A 16827-nucleotide genomic window follows, 5' to 3' on the forward strand; every position below is an offset into this window, starting at 1 on the left:
TTGTATGCTTTTGGTTTTTTAAGGGTGAAAACTATCCCTAATTGTAAAAAATTATAAAATAACATTTTATACTTTAAGATATACTATCATAATATTTCAACCCTTAAAACCACCCTTGTTGGAGCTATATATAAAAAATTTACATATCCTCAAAGAATAATTTCGGCTTGCATCGATTTACATAAAAATTTGGGATTAGGATCATCTCACTCCGTACTTCATATTCTATCTCATGCTTTTAAGGACGTTGATTATTTTTAGGGGTGTAAACTACCCCTTATTGTCAAAATTTAGATATATAAAAACATTGTAAACTTTAATATGGGTAAAATTTGGTTTTGATTGGTTAAATAATGATTGTTTTATACTTTAGGATATTATATCATAATATATCAACCCTTAAAAACCACCCTTAATAACATTACAGTTATTATAAGTAGATATTTTAATAGATCTATACAGAAAAAAAAGTAGAATTAAAGAATTACAAAAACATTTATTTACACAAAAATACGAATTTACAAATATGTACAAATACAAATGCAAAATAGTTTTTTAGTCATCTTCCAGTATACGAACCGGTTCTTTGGTATTATACATACATTGAAAATTATCCATAAGCGGACTATCCGAATTTTTCGAAAAAAAATTCGTTTTATAAACATAGCTCCTTCATTTTTGGCGATAAAAAGTTTTTTCAAAAATGACTTTGTAGGATTTTTAAAGAGTTATAAGACTGTGTAAACTAAATTCCATAAGATCCCTTAGTTTTTAATTAGGGTGGGTTTAAAGAGCTCGAATAAGGGGGTGTTTGCTCGTAAATATATGTTTTAAACAGCTATATCTCTTTAACTGTTCACTGTAATGAAAATCTATGTAAAAGGAAATTTTAGTTATTAAAAAGGTTACAATTTAGTAATCTATCATTTTTTTCGTATCTCCAGTATTTTCGGAGATATTTTAAAGTAAAAGGTGAAAAATGGGAAATTCCAAAAAATAAATTTTTCTTTAAACTCCAATTTTTCTAAAATTAGGCCTTTTAAATAGGTCAAACTTCTTGGGTTTATTGATAATACAAATATAAAAGGAATTACAGAAAGGTGAAGACCAATTTTTAATTAGAAGGGTAGTTAGGGGGTTGTGTTCGCTGATTTTTTCATAGAGAAAAGCAGGTACCGACCTTTCTTTGATCATAAGTCGCCTAATTTTCAGGCTAGGAACTTTTTATTATTTTTTTTTGAAAGGCCTAACTGTATACTTAAACAAATATTATTTAAGTTTTCCTCGAAAAATGTAAAGTTTTTCCGTTATTTTACTTTGAATATTTCAAATTATGCATTTGACGAAAAAAGCTAACTTTTGACATGCCGCATCTCGGTTTGTATTGGTCTTAAAGATATTACAGAAAAGGGATTTGGTTTGTGCTACTAAATGATGCAATTTTGATATCTACAGATTTTTTGATTAAATGCATATTTTTCGAGGTACATATTCTCAAAAAATCTTCTAAAAAGTCGATTTTTTTATCGAAAAACTGTTACTTTCAAGCGCGAATAACTCGAAAAATATTAGTTTTACGAAGAAAATGTAACGAACATTTTTTTCTTAAAATTACATTTTACATCGATTTACATGGTTAAAATGTAATAAAAAATTCCCGCCCCCGAGATGAAGTGGCAACCACCCCCAAGGTTTTAGCGTACAGCGGCATGATATAGAAAATGATTCTTGAACTATTCCCTATCTTCTGTGAAAATTTCAAGTAAATCCATGCTGGACGAAAAAATTGCGAGCCAAACTGCTTCATTTCCCCGACTACTCAATTTGGATTCAGAGCAGGACTCGAAACGAGGGAAGCACTTTTCAGTTTGCAAGTTCTAATACAGAGAGCCAGGGATGACAACTGCGATATGTATGCATCTTTTATAGATTTCGAGAACACATTTAATCAAGTCCGAGAAACTAATCGATATCCTAAAAACATCAGGACTCGATGTAAGACTGGTCTTAAACTTATATCTCCAACAAAAAGCAACAGTTCTCGATTCGAAAATGAACTGTCCGAAATCTTCACAGTCGGAAAGGGAGTTAGACAAGGTTGCATACTGTCACCAGCATTATTTAACTTATACCTACGCTGAAAACATCTTTAGAGAGACCTTATATGAATCAGAAGATGGTATTGCAGTAAATGGACAACTTATAAGCAATATTAGATATGCAGACGATACAGTCACAGTATAAAGAGGGATAGTAGAACCACTCTCCGAAAAATTGGAAGTAAAATCTGTAGTCGCGCATAGCGACCGCGCAATGTTGGCAGTCGCTTTTGCCCCACTCTCGCATTGCTATTCGCATAGAAACGTACGGCTTTTAACAGGGAGAACCCGCATCCACCACTGGTGAATTACCACTTGTGAATTACCAATTGCGTACTGCCGGTATTACTTCCTGAGATCAAAGCGTCGACAGAAGAGAGATTTTACTGTGATACCTCTATATACTGTGATACAGTTTTGCTGGCAGATAGTGCGCAGGAGCTCCAAAAGATGATGTTTGAGAAGCATGTAACAAATACGGTCTAAAACTAAATTATTGTGAGAACATAAAAATAATGATCGTTAGTAAGAACACCAACATAAACGCCCAAATTACCGTAAACAATACACCCCTAGAAAGAGTACAGAAAATATACTATGTGGACTGCAACATTAAGGATACTTGGGATCATAGCTACAAAATCAAAACTCGTATTGAAAAAGCCAGAACCTCTTTCAACAGTCTTAGGAAGGTTCTCTGCAACTTATCTTTAAGTATCAATATACGCATAAGAATTCTTAGATGTTAGGTCTTTAGTGTTCTCCTCAACTGACCTATTTCGAGCTGCTGTGAATAGAATAAGATGGGTGGTCGCCAACACCTCCAGAATATAGGCACCTTTAGAAGAATGGAAAATGTTGGAGATGATCGAAGTAAACTGCTAAAATGCGTTAAAAAATGAAGATTTTCGACAAAAAATTTCTCCTGAAGACATACGCCGGTTTGTATATATTGCTGGAAGCAACCCTGTTTTACATAATTGAATAATTTGCTCAATCAAAAGTAACATTCCAAAACAACAATTGAAATAAACATTCTAGATAAACATTCTAGAATAAACTTTCTAGATGTAACGATTACCAGACTACACAACAAACATGAGTTCTCCGTATATCATGAACCTACCCATACTGACACAACTATACACAATTCATCATCCCATCCTACACAACATAAATTAGCAGCCTACCATAGCATGATACATAGACTGACAGAAATTCCTATGACAAAAAATAACTTCGAGACAGAACTAAATATCATTAGACAAATAGCAGTAAACAATGGCTATAACGAACAAACAGTTAACAACATTTTAAACCAAAAACTCCATAAGAAAGCCTTGAAATTAGTGTATCCACCACCACAGAAAGAACCCAGTACCTTCTGCTATCTCACATATACTGGAAAAATAACAACAAAAATAGCCAGATACATAAAAAAGAAAGGAATAACACCAGCTTTCAGAACTATCAACAACTTAAGCAAACATATTAAAAACAATAAAAGCCGAAAGAGAAAGCAGCTACAGAGTGGTGTGTACAGACTAACTTGTGGTGACTGTCCGAAAACTTACATCGGTCAAACTGGCAGAACTTTTGACAAACGGATAGCAGAACACAAAAGGGCTTTCAGCAATAGAAAAACAGACACTTCTACATACGCACTTCACCTTCTAGATCATAATCATTCTTTCAATGAAGAGTTTCAAATTCTACATATTCAAAATAAAGGCCTTAAGCTATCACTTTTAGAATCAATGGAAATTAATAAATTGAAAAATACAGATATAATTCTGAATGAATAACTCGAGACAAACAGCTCCCCACTCCTCAACCTCTTCAGTTAAAGACTTAAAAAGGCAAACACATTGTAAAATATATCACTTGAGAAAGGCACTTTGCCGAAATAGCTGTAGTAATAACATAGTTGTAATAAATTTTGTGGAAGTATAGAAAACAAACGTTTTTCAGTGTTTTATTGTGAGAAAAAATGAACTTCCATCAAGTAACGGTCGAATCCATCAATTATTGAAATAAACATGTTATATACGTAATTAGTGGGCTCTTTTTAATTAATTACGTTGTCTTGAGAAATACTTCCTCAAATGCTGAATTCTATCTGCAATCGTCTTGATTATTTATGGGAAAATCTTATAATAGTCTTAAAATATGATGGATTCAGTAACGCAGAGACTCACGGCGAAACTAGAACTGGGATAGAGCCGCTTTTAGAAGGATGTCCAATGTATTATGTAACAGAGATCTAAAATTGGCATTGAGGATCCGCCTACTTCGCTGCTACGTGTTCTCTGTTTTAATAATTTATAGTGTCGAGTCCTGGACTGTGAATAAAATCGATCTAAATCGCCTTGAGACTTTCCAAATGTGGTGCTATAGAAATATTTTAAAAGTTTCTCGGGTGGACAAGATTCTAAACTACACAATACTTGATCGTCTCAGCAAGGCTACTGGGAAGAGAAAGCTGGAGTATTTCGGACATGTAATGAGAGGTCCCAAATATAGGTGGCTACAAAATATTATGCAAGAAAAAATAGCAGGCAAACGAAATCCAGGAAGAAGAAGAACCTCATGATTGAAGAACTAGCCAGATTGGTATGAGGTTGATACAAGCATGCCAGTTATGGTTTCAGTGAATAAAATTAAGATAACTATGATGGTTCTGAAAGGACATGGAACGTTCTGAAAGGACATTGTACGTGAAGAAGATAACATTAACCCATTCACTGCCTATCGAAGCGGATGGAACTCGGCTAGGAGCCATTCTGTTGAACCGCATCTGACTGAAGTAACCATATCATGCGTTGCGCGTGATCGACAGCGAATGGGTTAACGCAGTATAAATAGCATTTAAGTAATCAACAACCATCAATAAGTCCAAGTCTGATCTGCGTCACTCCGAAATCCTTCTGCTTGTAGCTCCCATTCTTCCCTACGAATTTTTCCTAAGAATTTTTCTAGGGACATTCTTTCCACGTGCCCAAGCTACGCCAGTCTTCATGACTTTATAAATTTACCTATGCCCTCCCCTCTTATCAACTCTCGAAGTTCAAAATTACCTGTAATTCTTCAGGAGATATCATCCCTCACAAGTCCGTAAGGTGAAAGGTGAAAACTTTTACCTTATGGAAATCTATAAACACTATGTGCAGATCAACAACATATTTCAAGCAAGTCTCTATTGCTGTATACAGAGAGAGTCTGTAAAGTGGAATAAATTCAATATCTCAAATACTAATTGTTTTTTTGGAAAATGCTCAGACCCGTCGATTAGTATTTCAAATTGTCCTTTTTGACATTCAATAATAATGTATACAGGGTGTCCCAATTTAGAGATATGACGTCATCGTCGATTTTCTTAAATGGCAACACTGTCATTTTGATAGCTAATTTGATAGGGTTTGTAAAGTTATACATAACTGCAAAATACCAAATTTTTATTCTCTACCATATACAAGATAATAGAAAATAACAAATTTATATCTGTAATTTGGAATATATTCAATAATTAAAATACTAACTGTTTTTTTGAAAAATTCTCAGACCCGTCGATTAGTATATCAAATTGTCCTTTTTGACATATAATAATAATGTATACAGGGTGTCCCAATTTAGAGATATGACGTCATCGTTGATTTTCTTAAATGGCAACACTGTCATTTTGATAGCTATTTTGATAGGGTGTGTAAAGTTATACACAACTGCAAAATTTCAAATTTGTATTCTCTACCATTTAGATGATAATAAAAAATAACAAAGTTATGAAAAAGAAGTAATCAACTAATAATTGAATTTAATTATTTCAATAAATTAAGCAAAAACTCATAATGTTGCCCTCAATTATTGTCAAATTGTCAATGGGCAACGTTATGAGCATTTTCTTAATTGAAATAAATAAATTCAATTATTATTTGATTACTTTTTGTTCTTCATAACTTTGTTATTTTTTATTATCTTGTAAATGGTAGGGAATAAAAATTTGAAATTTTTCAGATGTGTATAACTTTACACACGCTATCAAAATAGCTATCAAAATGATAGTGTTGCCATTTAAGAAAATCAACGATGACGTCATATCTCTAAATTGGGACACCCTGTATACATTATTATTATATGTCAAAAATGACAATTTGATATACTAATCGACGGGTCTGAGCATTTTTCAAAAAAACAGTTAGTATTTTAATTATTGAATATATTCCAAATTACAGATATAACTTTGTTATTTTCTATTATCTTGTAAATGGTAGAGAATAAAAATTTGATATTTTGCAGTTATGTATAACTTTACAAACCCTATCAAATTAGCTATCAAAATGACAGTGTTGCCATTTAAGAAAATCGACGATGACGTCATATCTCTAAATTGGGACACCCTGTATACATTATTATTGAATGTCAAAAAGGACAATTTGAAATACTAATCGACGGGTCTGAGCATTTTCCAAAAAAACAATTAGTATTTGAGATATTGAATTTATTCCACTTTACAGACTCTCTCTGTATAGTCTAAATAATGAAGCTTAAAATAGGACAGAACCTCACAATTTTTACAGAATGGATCGATTGGCTTGAGAATAAGAAGTGGATAGTTCAAGGATCAAAATCTATATGATCCCGAAAGGCGCTTTTACCATGGGTGTGGTTGCCACCCCATCTCGGGGGGTGGGAATTTTTTATTATATTTTGACCACAAAAGTTGGTAAAAACATTCATTCTAAGCAAAAAATGTTCTATATATTTTTTGATAAAATTACTAGTTTTCGATTTATTCGCTTTCGAAAGTTTTAGTTTTGTATCGAAAAATCAACATTTTTAATAAGTTTTCTGCTAATAACTCCAAAAGTGTTCGTTTTATCAAAACAACTTACTTAACAAAAATGTACCTTTTAAAAAAATAAACAAAACCGCTTTTTTATTTTCTTTAAGACCAATAGTAATCGAGCTATACTTTATTATATGTTAGCTCTTCTTCGTCAAATGCTAAATATTGTAGTTTCAAAGTCAAAAGATGGGAAAACTATGCATTTTTCGACGATAACTTGTTCAAACTAATTTAAAGTATTTACAAAAATCTATCTATCTCCAGAAATAAAAAAAAAGTTTCTAGCTCAAAAATTAAGTGACTTATAATGAAAAGAATGTCAGTCCCTATTTTTTTCAGCGAAAAAGTTATCGGAAGCAGCCCCCTAATCACAACCCTAATTAAAATTAGTCATAGACCTTATTTGGTCTTCTTTATTTATGTATTATTAATAGGTTCTAGAAGTTTGACCAGCTTAGAATGATTAGTTTTTAAAAAAATGGAGTTAAAAGCGAATAACGAATTTTTGTAGTTTGGAAAAAATGGCTTTTCTTCAGAATAGAAAGATTAGCATCAGAGATACGAAAAAAATGTTTAAATATGAAATTGTAGCTTATTTAATTTCCAAGAACTTGGTTTGCAAAATTTTTTTCTACGGCAAAAATTGGGTGAGCTATTGACAATTAAAACTTGTAATAACATACAAAAACCACCTTTACTAACCCTTTTAAAGTCACCTCTTTTTGGGACTGAGGATTTTAAAAAGATTTAATATTCATAGGCTTATAGATCTTGTAAAAACCTACAAAATTCTTTTTTACCAAACTTTCTAAGATAAAAAATAAAAAAGTTACGGTTAAAAACTCAATATATTTTTTTTGAAAAAAAAAGGAGAACTCCAATTGGAATCATAATAATGTTAGCGGTGTTTCTAGTCATTGGCCTTATTCATTCTTCTTTATTTATGTATTATTAATAGATTCTAGAAGTTTGACAGGCTTAGAATGATTAGTTTTTAAAAAACTGGAGTTAAAAGCGAAGGACGAATTTTTGTAGTTTCGTAAAAAGTGCCATTTTCTTATAAAAAATAAAAAAGTTCAGTTAAAAACTCAATATATTTTTTTTTGAAAAAAAAAAGGAGAACTCCAATTGGAAGCATAATAATGTAAGTTAGCGGTGTTATAGTCATTGGCCTTATTCATTCTTCTTTATTTATGTATTATTAATAGATTCTAGAAGTTTGACAGGCTTAGAATGATTAGTTTTAAAAAAACTGGAGTTAAAAGCGAATAACGAATTTTTGTAGTTTCGTAAAAAGTGCCATTTTCTTCAGAATAGAAAGATTAGCATCAGAGATACGAAAAAATGTTTAAATATGAAATTGTAGGTTATTTAATTCCCAAGAACTTGGTTTGAAAAAAATTTTTCTACAGCAAAAATTGAGTGAATCGTAAATGAGTATATCGAAAAACATTGATTTTTCGATATAAAACTAACACTTTAGATAGCGAATAAATTGAAAACCATTAATTTTATCAAAAAAATTTATAGAACTTTTTTGATTATAAAGAATGTTTTTATCAACTTTTGCGGTCAAAATATAATAAAAAATTTCCACCCCGAGATGGGGTGGCAACCACCCCCATGGTAAAAGCGCCTTTCGGCATCATATAGATTTTGTTCCTTGGACTATTTACTACTTATTCTCAAATTTTCAAGCAAAGCTGCGGTTCCTGGAGTAATATCTTATAATGTCTCTTCCTTATATACAAAGAAGCTCCTTTGTAGTAAACTGGATAGTGCTGGTATACCACATTTAGTAGTGTAACTTCTCTCTTTTCATATACGTAAATCTACTACCTTTTACCTTACCAATGAACATTTTTTTATTGTCCAGATATTGCACAGCAACTTACCAAGGGCCTTAACGAAAGTGTGTCGACCTGATTTAAAAAGCTATGTTGGTCTTCTTCAGAATTTACCGTTTTTCAGCTTTATGATCGCTTTCTTATATTTCCACTAAGCTTGTCCGCTCAATCTACTTTTGCAAATACCGTCTTCTTCCCTGCACCTTGGCCCTCAATGTTTAGTAGGTCCTCGAAATACTTAGAGTCCGTTTGACAATCACTTCATCTTCGTCTCAAATTATTTTCTCTCTGAGTTAAACCAATGAGTTGTCACCTTTACTGCCCTATAGAACGTCTTAGCGTCATTAAGTTGGTTTAGATTTTCAGTTTCATCAACACGCTGTATTTTGAGTGTATTTTGGACCCCTCTTTCTTATACCTTGCTTCTGACAAAAAATTTTTGTTCTCAACTTCCAACATTTTGCCAGATTGGAGCAGCTAGAGACTGGCGCCAGTAAGGAACTTTGCGAGACTCCTGCTTCTGCTGTGAAACTTTTCTTCTTCCTCTCCTGCTCTTGCTTCCTGCTTTATAGATTTTCTCAAAAACGAAAAAGCAGCAGGTCACTTTACTCAAGATTTGGCCTTTCTATACTCGGGACAACAATATGTATTAAGTTAAACCGTTGATTGAAATCTGTTAGATTTACTAAGTATGTAGGTATTACAAAAATGCATATTTTTATTTTTAGGATTCGAGAATTTGGTGATATGTGGTAAATTCTTTCGTTTTCGTTTTTCTTTGTCGAATAACGTTAAAAGTGTGTGTTGAGTGGTTTTATATCGAAAAACAGTATATGAAAATACAAAACCCTTCGATACTTTTACCATATTAGTATCAAAACTTCCGAATGTAAAAAAAACTTGAATCATTCTTTAATAAAAAATAAACCACAATAAATTATTTTTTTATGTTTTTGGTTAAATAGCATCGAACAAACCGCAGTTAACAAATAGATTGTTTATTTTATATTTTGGCCATTCTAAAGATCTCTTTCACTACTTACTTTATAATTAACTTAAATATGAGAATCTAGTGGAAATATCCCTTAACGATATACTAAAAAGAAGGAATCTGTACAATATGCTCATTACAGAGTTATCAATGAGAGTTTTATATTACAATTTTTCTTTCTCGGGAGTGAACTAAATAACACACTTCAAACTCAGTTTTGAGCCATCCATAAACTGTCACCATTCAGTTACATTATAGGCTGAAATTCCTAACTCTTCCATTAAACCACCTACGCAAGTTTTTCTCACGCAAAAAATCAAACCGAACAGAATTTTTTTCAAATTGTTCCCCAGCGTCATTCATCCTTATTATTGTTTTGAAGACGTGTCAACAAGGTGGCACTTACCAATGTTAAGCCAGTTAGTAACGCTTCTTCTGGTTTTTGAAGTTAGCTGTTTACGTCTCTTCTATTCTCTTTTTTTTTGCTTTTTATGTAGATCTGACTGTATTTGTTTTTCAATGGGCCTCTAGTAACACACTTTTGCTACGTCTTTGGATTTCAATTCTTGTATCCAGATATCAGTCATTCTGCACCTTTATTTTCAACTCTCCTTTTCTTAGTAACGCTTTCTTCTTGACTAAAGTATGTATAAATTTAGCATATCCCTTGAGAATATTTCTTAATAGTAATCTTAAAAACATATAAAAATAATTAAATTTGTTATATTATTAAATTGTAAGTAATATCATATCGAAATTTGCAAGTTTTGATACTAATTCGTGACGTTGAAATTTTTTTACACAATATTTTTGTACATATATACTAACATTTGAATGCTTTCGAATTAAGAAGTCACCTACCATCTACCACCAATCTCATATCTATGCTTGAACCATTATTGATATCTTGATTTGTAAGCGAAAGATTCACAAGCCAATGAACTAAATATAGGTAAACAAACGAGATGTTTTTTCTCTTATTTGTTCGATATTTAAAATTTGCTCTCTCGATTCTTTTCTTGGTATGATGTTTGCTCATCAGGGAGCAAAAGTTTAAGCTGTGGCATATAGTACATTCTTTCACGGTTTTCCTCTAAATTTTAAAGAACCGCTTGGATTGACATGAAATTTGGCATACGTATAGCTTACATGTCAAAGAAAAAAAGTGATATTGTGCCGATGTGTGCTTTTGCCCTGGGGGTGACTTTCACCCCCTCTTGGGGGTGAAAAAATATATGTCCAAAATAAGTCCGGAAATGGGTAAACTGATTAATTTTAAGTAACTTTTGTTCTATAAAGCTTTTTCGCCAAGTCAATACTTTTCGAGTTATTTGCGAGTGAATATGTTCATTTTTCAACAAAATAACCACATTTTTAGACGGTTTTTCGCAAATAACTCAAAAAGTAAGTATTTTGTCGAAAAAAACGTTCCTAGCCAAAATATAGCCTATAAAAAAGTAAAAAAATGGTGTACGCGTTAGGTCTCTGGATCTCGTAGAACCAGAGTTATAGCCAATGAAAAATAGATTCATATTCACCAAATTTCAAATAGAATATTTCGACGTGAAATATCCAAAAAATTAAGCACTTTTTGAGGAAAACTCTTTTTAACTTTTTTAAAGTGTTTAAAAAAAGCTTTATTTCTGTTTTTACAAAAAGTTTCTAGCATTAAATTTAAGCAAGTTACGCTCAAAATAAAGTTGGTCCCTTTTGTTTTGGCAAAAAAAAATCGGGAAGACTACCCCCTAATTAGCGACTTAAATGAAATTAATCGTTACCGCTCCACAAATTATTTTACTTATATTGTGTTTACATGATCTGTAAGTTTCATTGATTCAAAGTGCTTATCCTTGAAAAAATTTGGTTTCAAAGTAAAATTTTTAAAAATTTTAATTTTGAAAAATATGTTTTTTTTTCAAAATAACTTAAAAATTGTTAGAAATACCAAAAATCTCGAAAAACAAAAAAGTAAGGATTGATTTTCTGAATATCATGTATTTTTTTGTTTGTCTGTTAGACAAAAATTCATTAAGATTTGGTGTTTCTAAATTTGCATACATTCGTGATCAGTGACTCGTTTAACCCCTTTTAACTACAGTCTTCTCATTAATAAGGACTTTGAACCGATGAAACTTACAGATCATATAAACAATACATACACGAGTCAAGAAACTTGTGAAGTCGTAACGATTAAGTTCATTTAAGATACTAATTAGGGGGTGATTTTCTCGATTTTTTTACCAAAACAAAAAGGGACTAACTTTATTTTGAGCGTAACTTGTTTACTTTTGATGCTAAAAATTTTTTTTATAAAACAAAAATGAAGCTTTTTTTAAACACTTTAAATAAGTTGTAATGCGTTTTCCCCGAAATGTGCTTCATTTCTGGTTCTTTCACGTTAAAGTATTCCATTTGGAATTTGACGAATATGAACCAATTTTTCATTAGCTATAACTGTGCTTCTACTAGGTATAGAGACGTGATATATACACCATTTTTTAAAAATTTTTACAGGCTATATTTTTGCTAAGAATGGTTTTTCAACAAAATACTTATCATTTGAGTTATTTGCGAAAAACCGTCTAAAAGCGTGGTTATTTTGTTGAAAAAATGAACATATGCACTGCTAAATAACTCGAAAAGTATTGACTTGGTGAAAAAACTCTATAGAAACAAAAGTTACTTAAAATTAGCCAGTTTATCCATTTTCTGACTTACTTTGGACGAATATTTTTTCACCCCCAAGAGGGGGTGAAAACCACCTCCAGGGCAAAAGCACATATCGGCACAATATCACTTTTTTTCTTTGACATGTTAGCTATGTGTGTGCCAAATTTCAAGTCAATCTAAGCGGTTCTTTAAAATTTAGAGGTTTTGCGATATTTTACCGTTAAAGAACGGACTAATATATGATGCAGTTGAATGTGACATAAGAGCTACATAAGATATTTCTTTATTAAAAGTTTCAAATTATCAATTATATCACGTCATATATAAGAAATAGGAAATAGACAAGAAAAAAAGAAACAAGTTACATCCTTTCCGAATCATAAGTATACTTATCCCTCATTGGCTTCCGAATCCTTCAATTATTAAGATGTTTTTGAGCGTTTATCTTAATTTATGTGATTTTTTTCAGTACGAACGAAGAACTTCAAGCGACACTTCAAGAGCTAACAGATCTTCAACGGCAGCTCACAGAACTGCAACAAGAGAACGAACGTCTTAACGAAGAAAAGACACTTATGTTTGACAGTCTATGTCGTCAAACAGAAAGATTAAACGATTCGCGGTCAGAGGTTGAATCTCTGAAACAACTTTTATATCAAGTAAGTTGTTTTCCATTTATTTTTTTTAACGTGATTGGGACCCTGAATCTGGTAAACTACTCACATTTCAATGGATTACAGTATTGTACAATTAAGGCATGTACATGTCGATGACAGCATGAAAACCTCGTATGTAATTTTACAGATTATTTCATTCGTAGGAGATTCTGACCAATAGAAAGCTACAGAAATCTAAATTAAATCGATAATTTTTGATAATTTCCCGTCGTCAAGTATATTACGTCAGATGCCCTTCGTTGCTACGAAAAAATACATTCAGTGACATTAATGACAATTAATGTTTTAAAAATTATAAAAGTGATGACTTTCAACCGTCAAATTGATATTTATAACAAATGTTTGTTTAATTGTACTAATTTGTACTTACGTATATAAATTACAATAAAATTTTGGTTTTGAACAGTTTTATTCATGAAATAATCGCAACAAATTGCACTCGATCTCTAAAATTAATATAGAATTTTAGAGCTCTTGTGCAATTACTACTGATAATTTTACAGGAGAGACAAAAAACTGAATTTCTACATATTCTAACCAAAAACTATGTGTACTCTATCTATACGTGAAATTATTAAAATAATTTCAGAGTTTTAGGACTATCAATAGCTGTGGTTCAAAATAAATAGGAGAGGTAATTAATTGTTGTACAGAAAATAACATACTCAAGTTTATAAAAAGGCTTATCAATATGACTGTTATTTCACTGATGGATTGATAATCATCACATATACAGGTTTCACGCGCGGTGATTTATTGCGGATAAAACCGGAATGTCTTGTCATGAAAACAAAATTAAGACTGATTAATAGCATTATACTATATCGATGACAGTATGAAAACCTCATATGTAATTTTAAAGGAGAGACAAAAAACTGAATTTCTACATATTCTAACCAAAAACTATGTGTACTCTATCCATACGTGAAATTATTAAAATAATTTCAGAGTTTTAGGACTGTATCAATAGCTGTGGTTCAAAATAAATAGGAGAGGTAATTAATTGTTGTACAGAAAATAACATACTCAAGTTTATAAAAAGGCTTATCAATATGACTGTTATTTCACTGATGGATTGATAATCGTCACATATACAGGTTTCACGCGCGGTGATTTATTGCGGATAAAACCGGAATGTCTTGTCATGAAAACAAAATTAAGACTGATTAATAGCATTATACTATATCGATGACAGTATGAAAACCTCATATGTAATTTTACAGGAGAGACAAAAAACTGAATTTCTACATATTCTAACCAAAAACTATGTGTACTCTATCCATACGTGAAATTATTAAAATAATTTCAGAGTTTTAGGACTGTATCAATAGCTGTGGTTCAAAATAAATAGGAGAGGTAATTAATTGTTGTACAGAAAATAACATACTCAAGCTTATAAAAAGGCTTATCAATGTGACTGTTATTTCACTGGTGGATTGATAATCGTCACATATACAGGTTTCACACGCGGTGATTTATTGCGGATAAAACCGGAATGTCTTGTCATGAAAACAAAATTAAGACTGATTAATAGCATTATACTACCAATAATTACATACGCATCTCTTGCATGGAGTCATACAAGTCAAAGTAATAAAAAGAAGATACATACGGCACGGCACACAACAACTGCCTCAGAGAAGCTGCAAACGTGCCCAGATACGTCGCCGAACGGTTCTTATTTAGAGACCTAAAACAAATAACGAGTACTGGATATGATGGAGGAAAAAGCCAGAAAAAAATTTGCTGAGCTAGAAGACCACCCAAAACGGATCCTGCAAGAGATATTAAGGTATGATGTGTACCATAGATGGAAACGCAGAAGACCCAAACAGCAAATATTAGTAAATATATAATAAAGCCTAGATAATCGTAGCTCTATCAAAAAAAGACAACGTGCTCATCTTTGGCATCGCATTATATTTATTAATGTTGATTCTTATACGTTTCAGACATCCCTCAAAAAAAATCTACAAAAAACTCAAAAAACGGCTTCGGCCACTAAAAAAAATCAATAAAACATTAACAATAGGCGTAAGCCACAAAAAATATTAACAAAACCCAAAAAAACGGGCGTAGCCACCGAACTGGACATAGTCCAGAGCGGGGACTCGGCGCCCAAGCAAGCAATACAGATCGAAGATAGGTCACTAGAGATAGCGGGAATAGAGCGCCTCATGCTGTCCTGCATTGATCGAGATAAGGTAGGATTTCATGTTGGAGTCCGTGTACCCAGGACTCTCATATGATAAGTACTTTGCTGACTGAGGGCCCCTATAGCGCATCAGAGTGCTATCAGGGGGGGGGGAGTGGATGGTCTAAAGTTAGAGCATTGGAGCCGGGTGGAGTGATTCCTGCTTATATGAGTTAATCCTCCTCGCGCCAATGAATTGTCTCACCCAAATGTCATTCACAAGGGGTGAGCAAGTCTCTCAGGCTGGGTTAAATCACTATTGCTTGCTTGCTTGAATGTCTTATCTGTTTTTGTTTTGCGGATACATATGTACGCGTCACTGTTTGCCTTTTAAACTAGTTCACAAGGAGAAAAAGCGTTTGTTTATTATGAGGGAATCATAGAGCTTCGCGGTACTGTTTTTGTTGAGCTAGTTGTTATCACTGAGAGAGCAGAACAGCACGTGTGTTCTTTTGGAGAATCAAATTTCTCAAATCAGATAGAAAGATTGTCAACTGCGGGAGAAGGCAGCAGAGAGATTGGCGGTATTTTCACGTGTTAACTAGTGGTACTTACTGAGAGAGAGAACCATGTGTTCCCTTCGAGGGTCAAAACCCAGGGAGAGAGTTTTTCGTTTGTATTGATAAAAACTATCTGTATTTCTAAAGGAGTGGGATAGAGTCAGTAGTAGGAATTATTAACGAGGGTTCGATTAAGTGGTAATCTAGGATTTGATACAGTGAAAAATATAATATTACTTTTCGCATGTGAAAAATTGAACAAATAATATATTTACAATAAAATGTATTATGAGCATCATTTTAAAGTTTGAAAATGACATTGTTATATACTGCTTTCTTTTTAGGAAAAAGACGATACTGGACAATTTGAAACAGCAGTAGAACGGGAGCAAAAGTTGGTGGATCTGCTAAAGTCAGCCCAAGAGGAGAGAGAGGGGTTGCTGGTAAAATTAGAGCAATTAAATAATGAACTCCAAGAAGCTAGATCGGGTATTATAGGTAAGTTGTTGACGTTTTTCGTTGATTCTAAGTTGTTTTTGATACCAGAAAGATTATTAGACCAGGGCGAATCTGTAAAAATATTAGTACATTTGGACGTTGAGAGGTGACTCAAATTTTATTGCAGAAATTGCTTGAAAATAGCTCAAATAATAATATTTGAATTATCCTCCTTCTCAAAAAGGTCCGGAACATTGTTTAAATAATTAAAATGTCGAAAAATGAAGGAAAAATTCGATTTTTTTCTTGGTTTTTTGATTATAACTTTAAAAGTATTCATTTCCGAGAAAAGTTTTACTGACAGAAAAGTTGCGTAATTAAATTTCCTACAACATAGAATTGGTTAAAAATTTAAAAAATAGTCACTCTTGTTGCAAAATAGCAATAATTGCGAAAAAAAACATACAAACACAAGTATTCGAACTTTACGTTTTTCAACCATTTCTGCTACCCTTAGGACCTTCATATTTCACCCAGAAAAACTTTATGATACAGTAAAACAATACTG

The 16827-nt window shown here is 32.2% G+C and overlaps 1 protein-coding gene across 5 annotated transcripts in view; it reads left to right on the forward strand.

Annotated features, from left to right (window-relative positions):
* Positions 1 to 16827, forward strand: part of LOC114328697 (centromere-associated protein E) — a 419952-nt gene that overhangs the window by 366189 nt on the left and 36936 nt on the right. For all 5 annotated transcript variants that reach the window (XM_050655514.1, XM_050655511.1, XM_050655513.1 and 2 more), the window contains 2 exons: positions 12920 to 13109; positions 16166 to 16319. In XM_050655514.1, the coding sequence (XP_050511471.1) occupies positions 12920 to 13109; positions 16166 to 16319 (344 nt within the window). The remainder of the gene's footprint in view (positions 1 to 12919; positions 13110 to 16165; positions 16320 to 16827) is intronic.

This window comes from Diabrotica virgifera, chromosome 7, assembly GCF_917563875.1.
Source record: "Diabrotica virgifera virgifera chromosome 7, PGI_DIABVI_V3a".
NCBI classification, from domain to species: Eukaryota; Metazoa; Arthropoda; class Insecta; order Coleoptera; family Chrysomelidae; genus Diabrotica; species Diabrotica virgifera.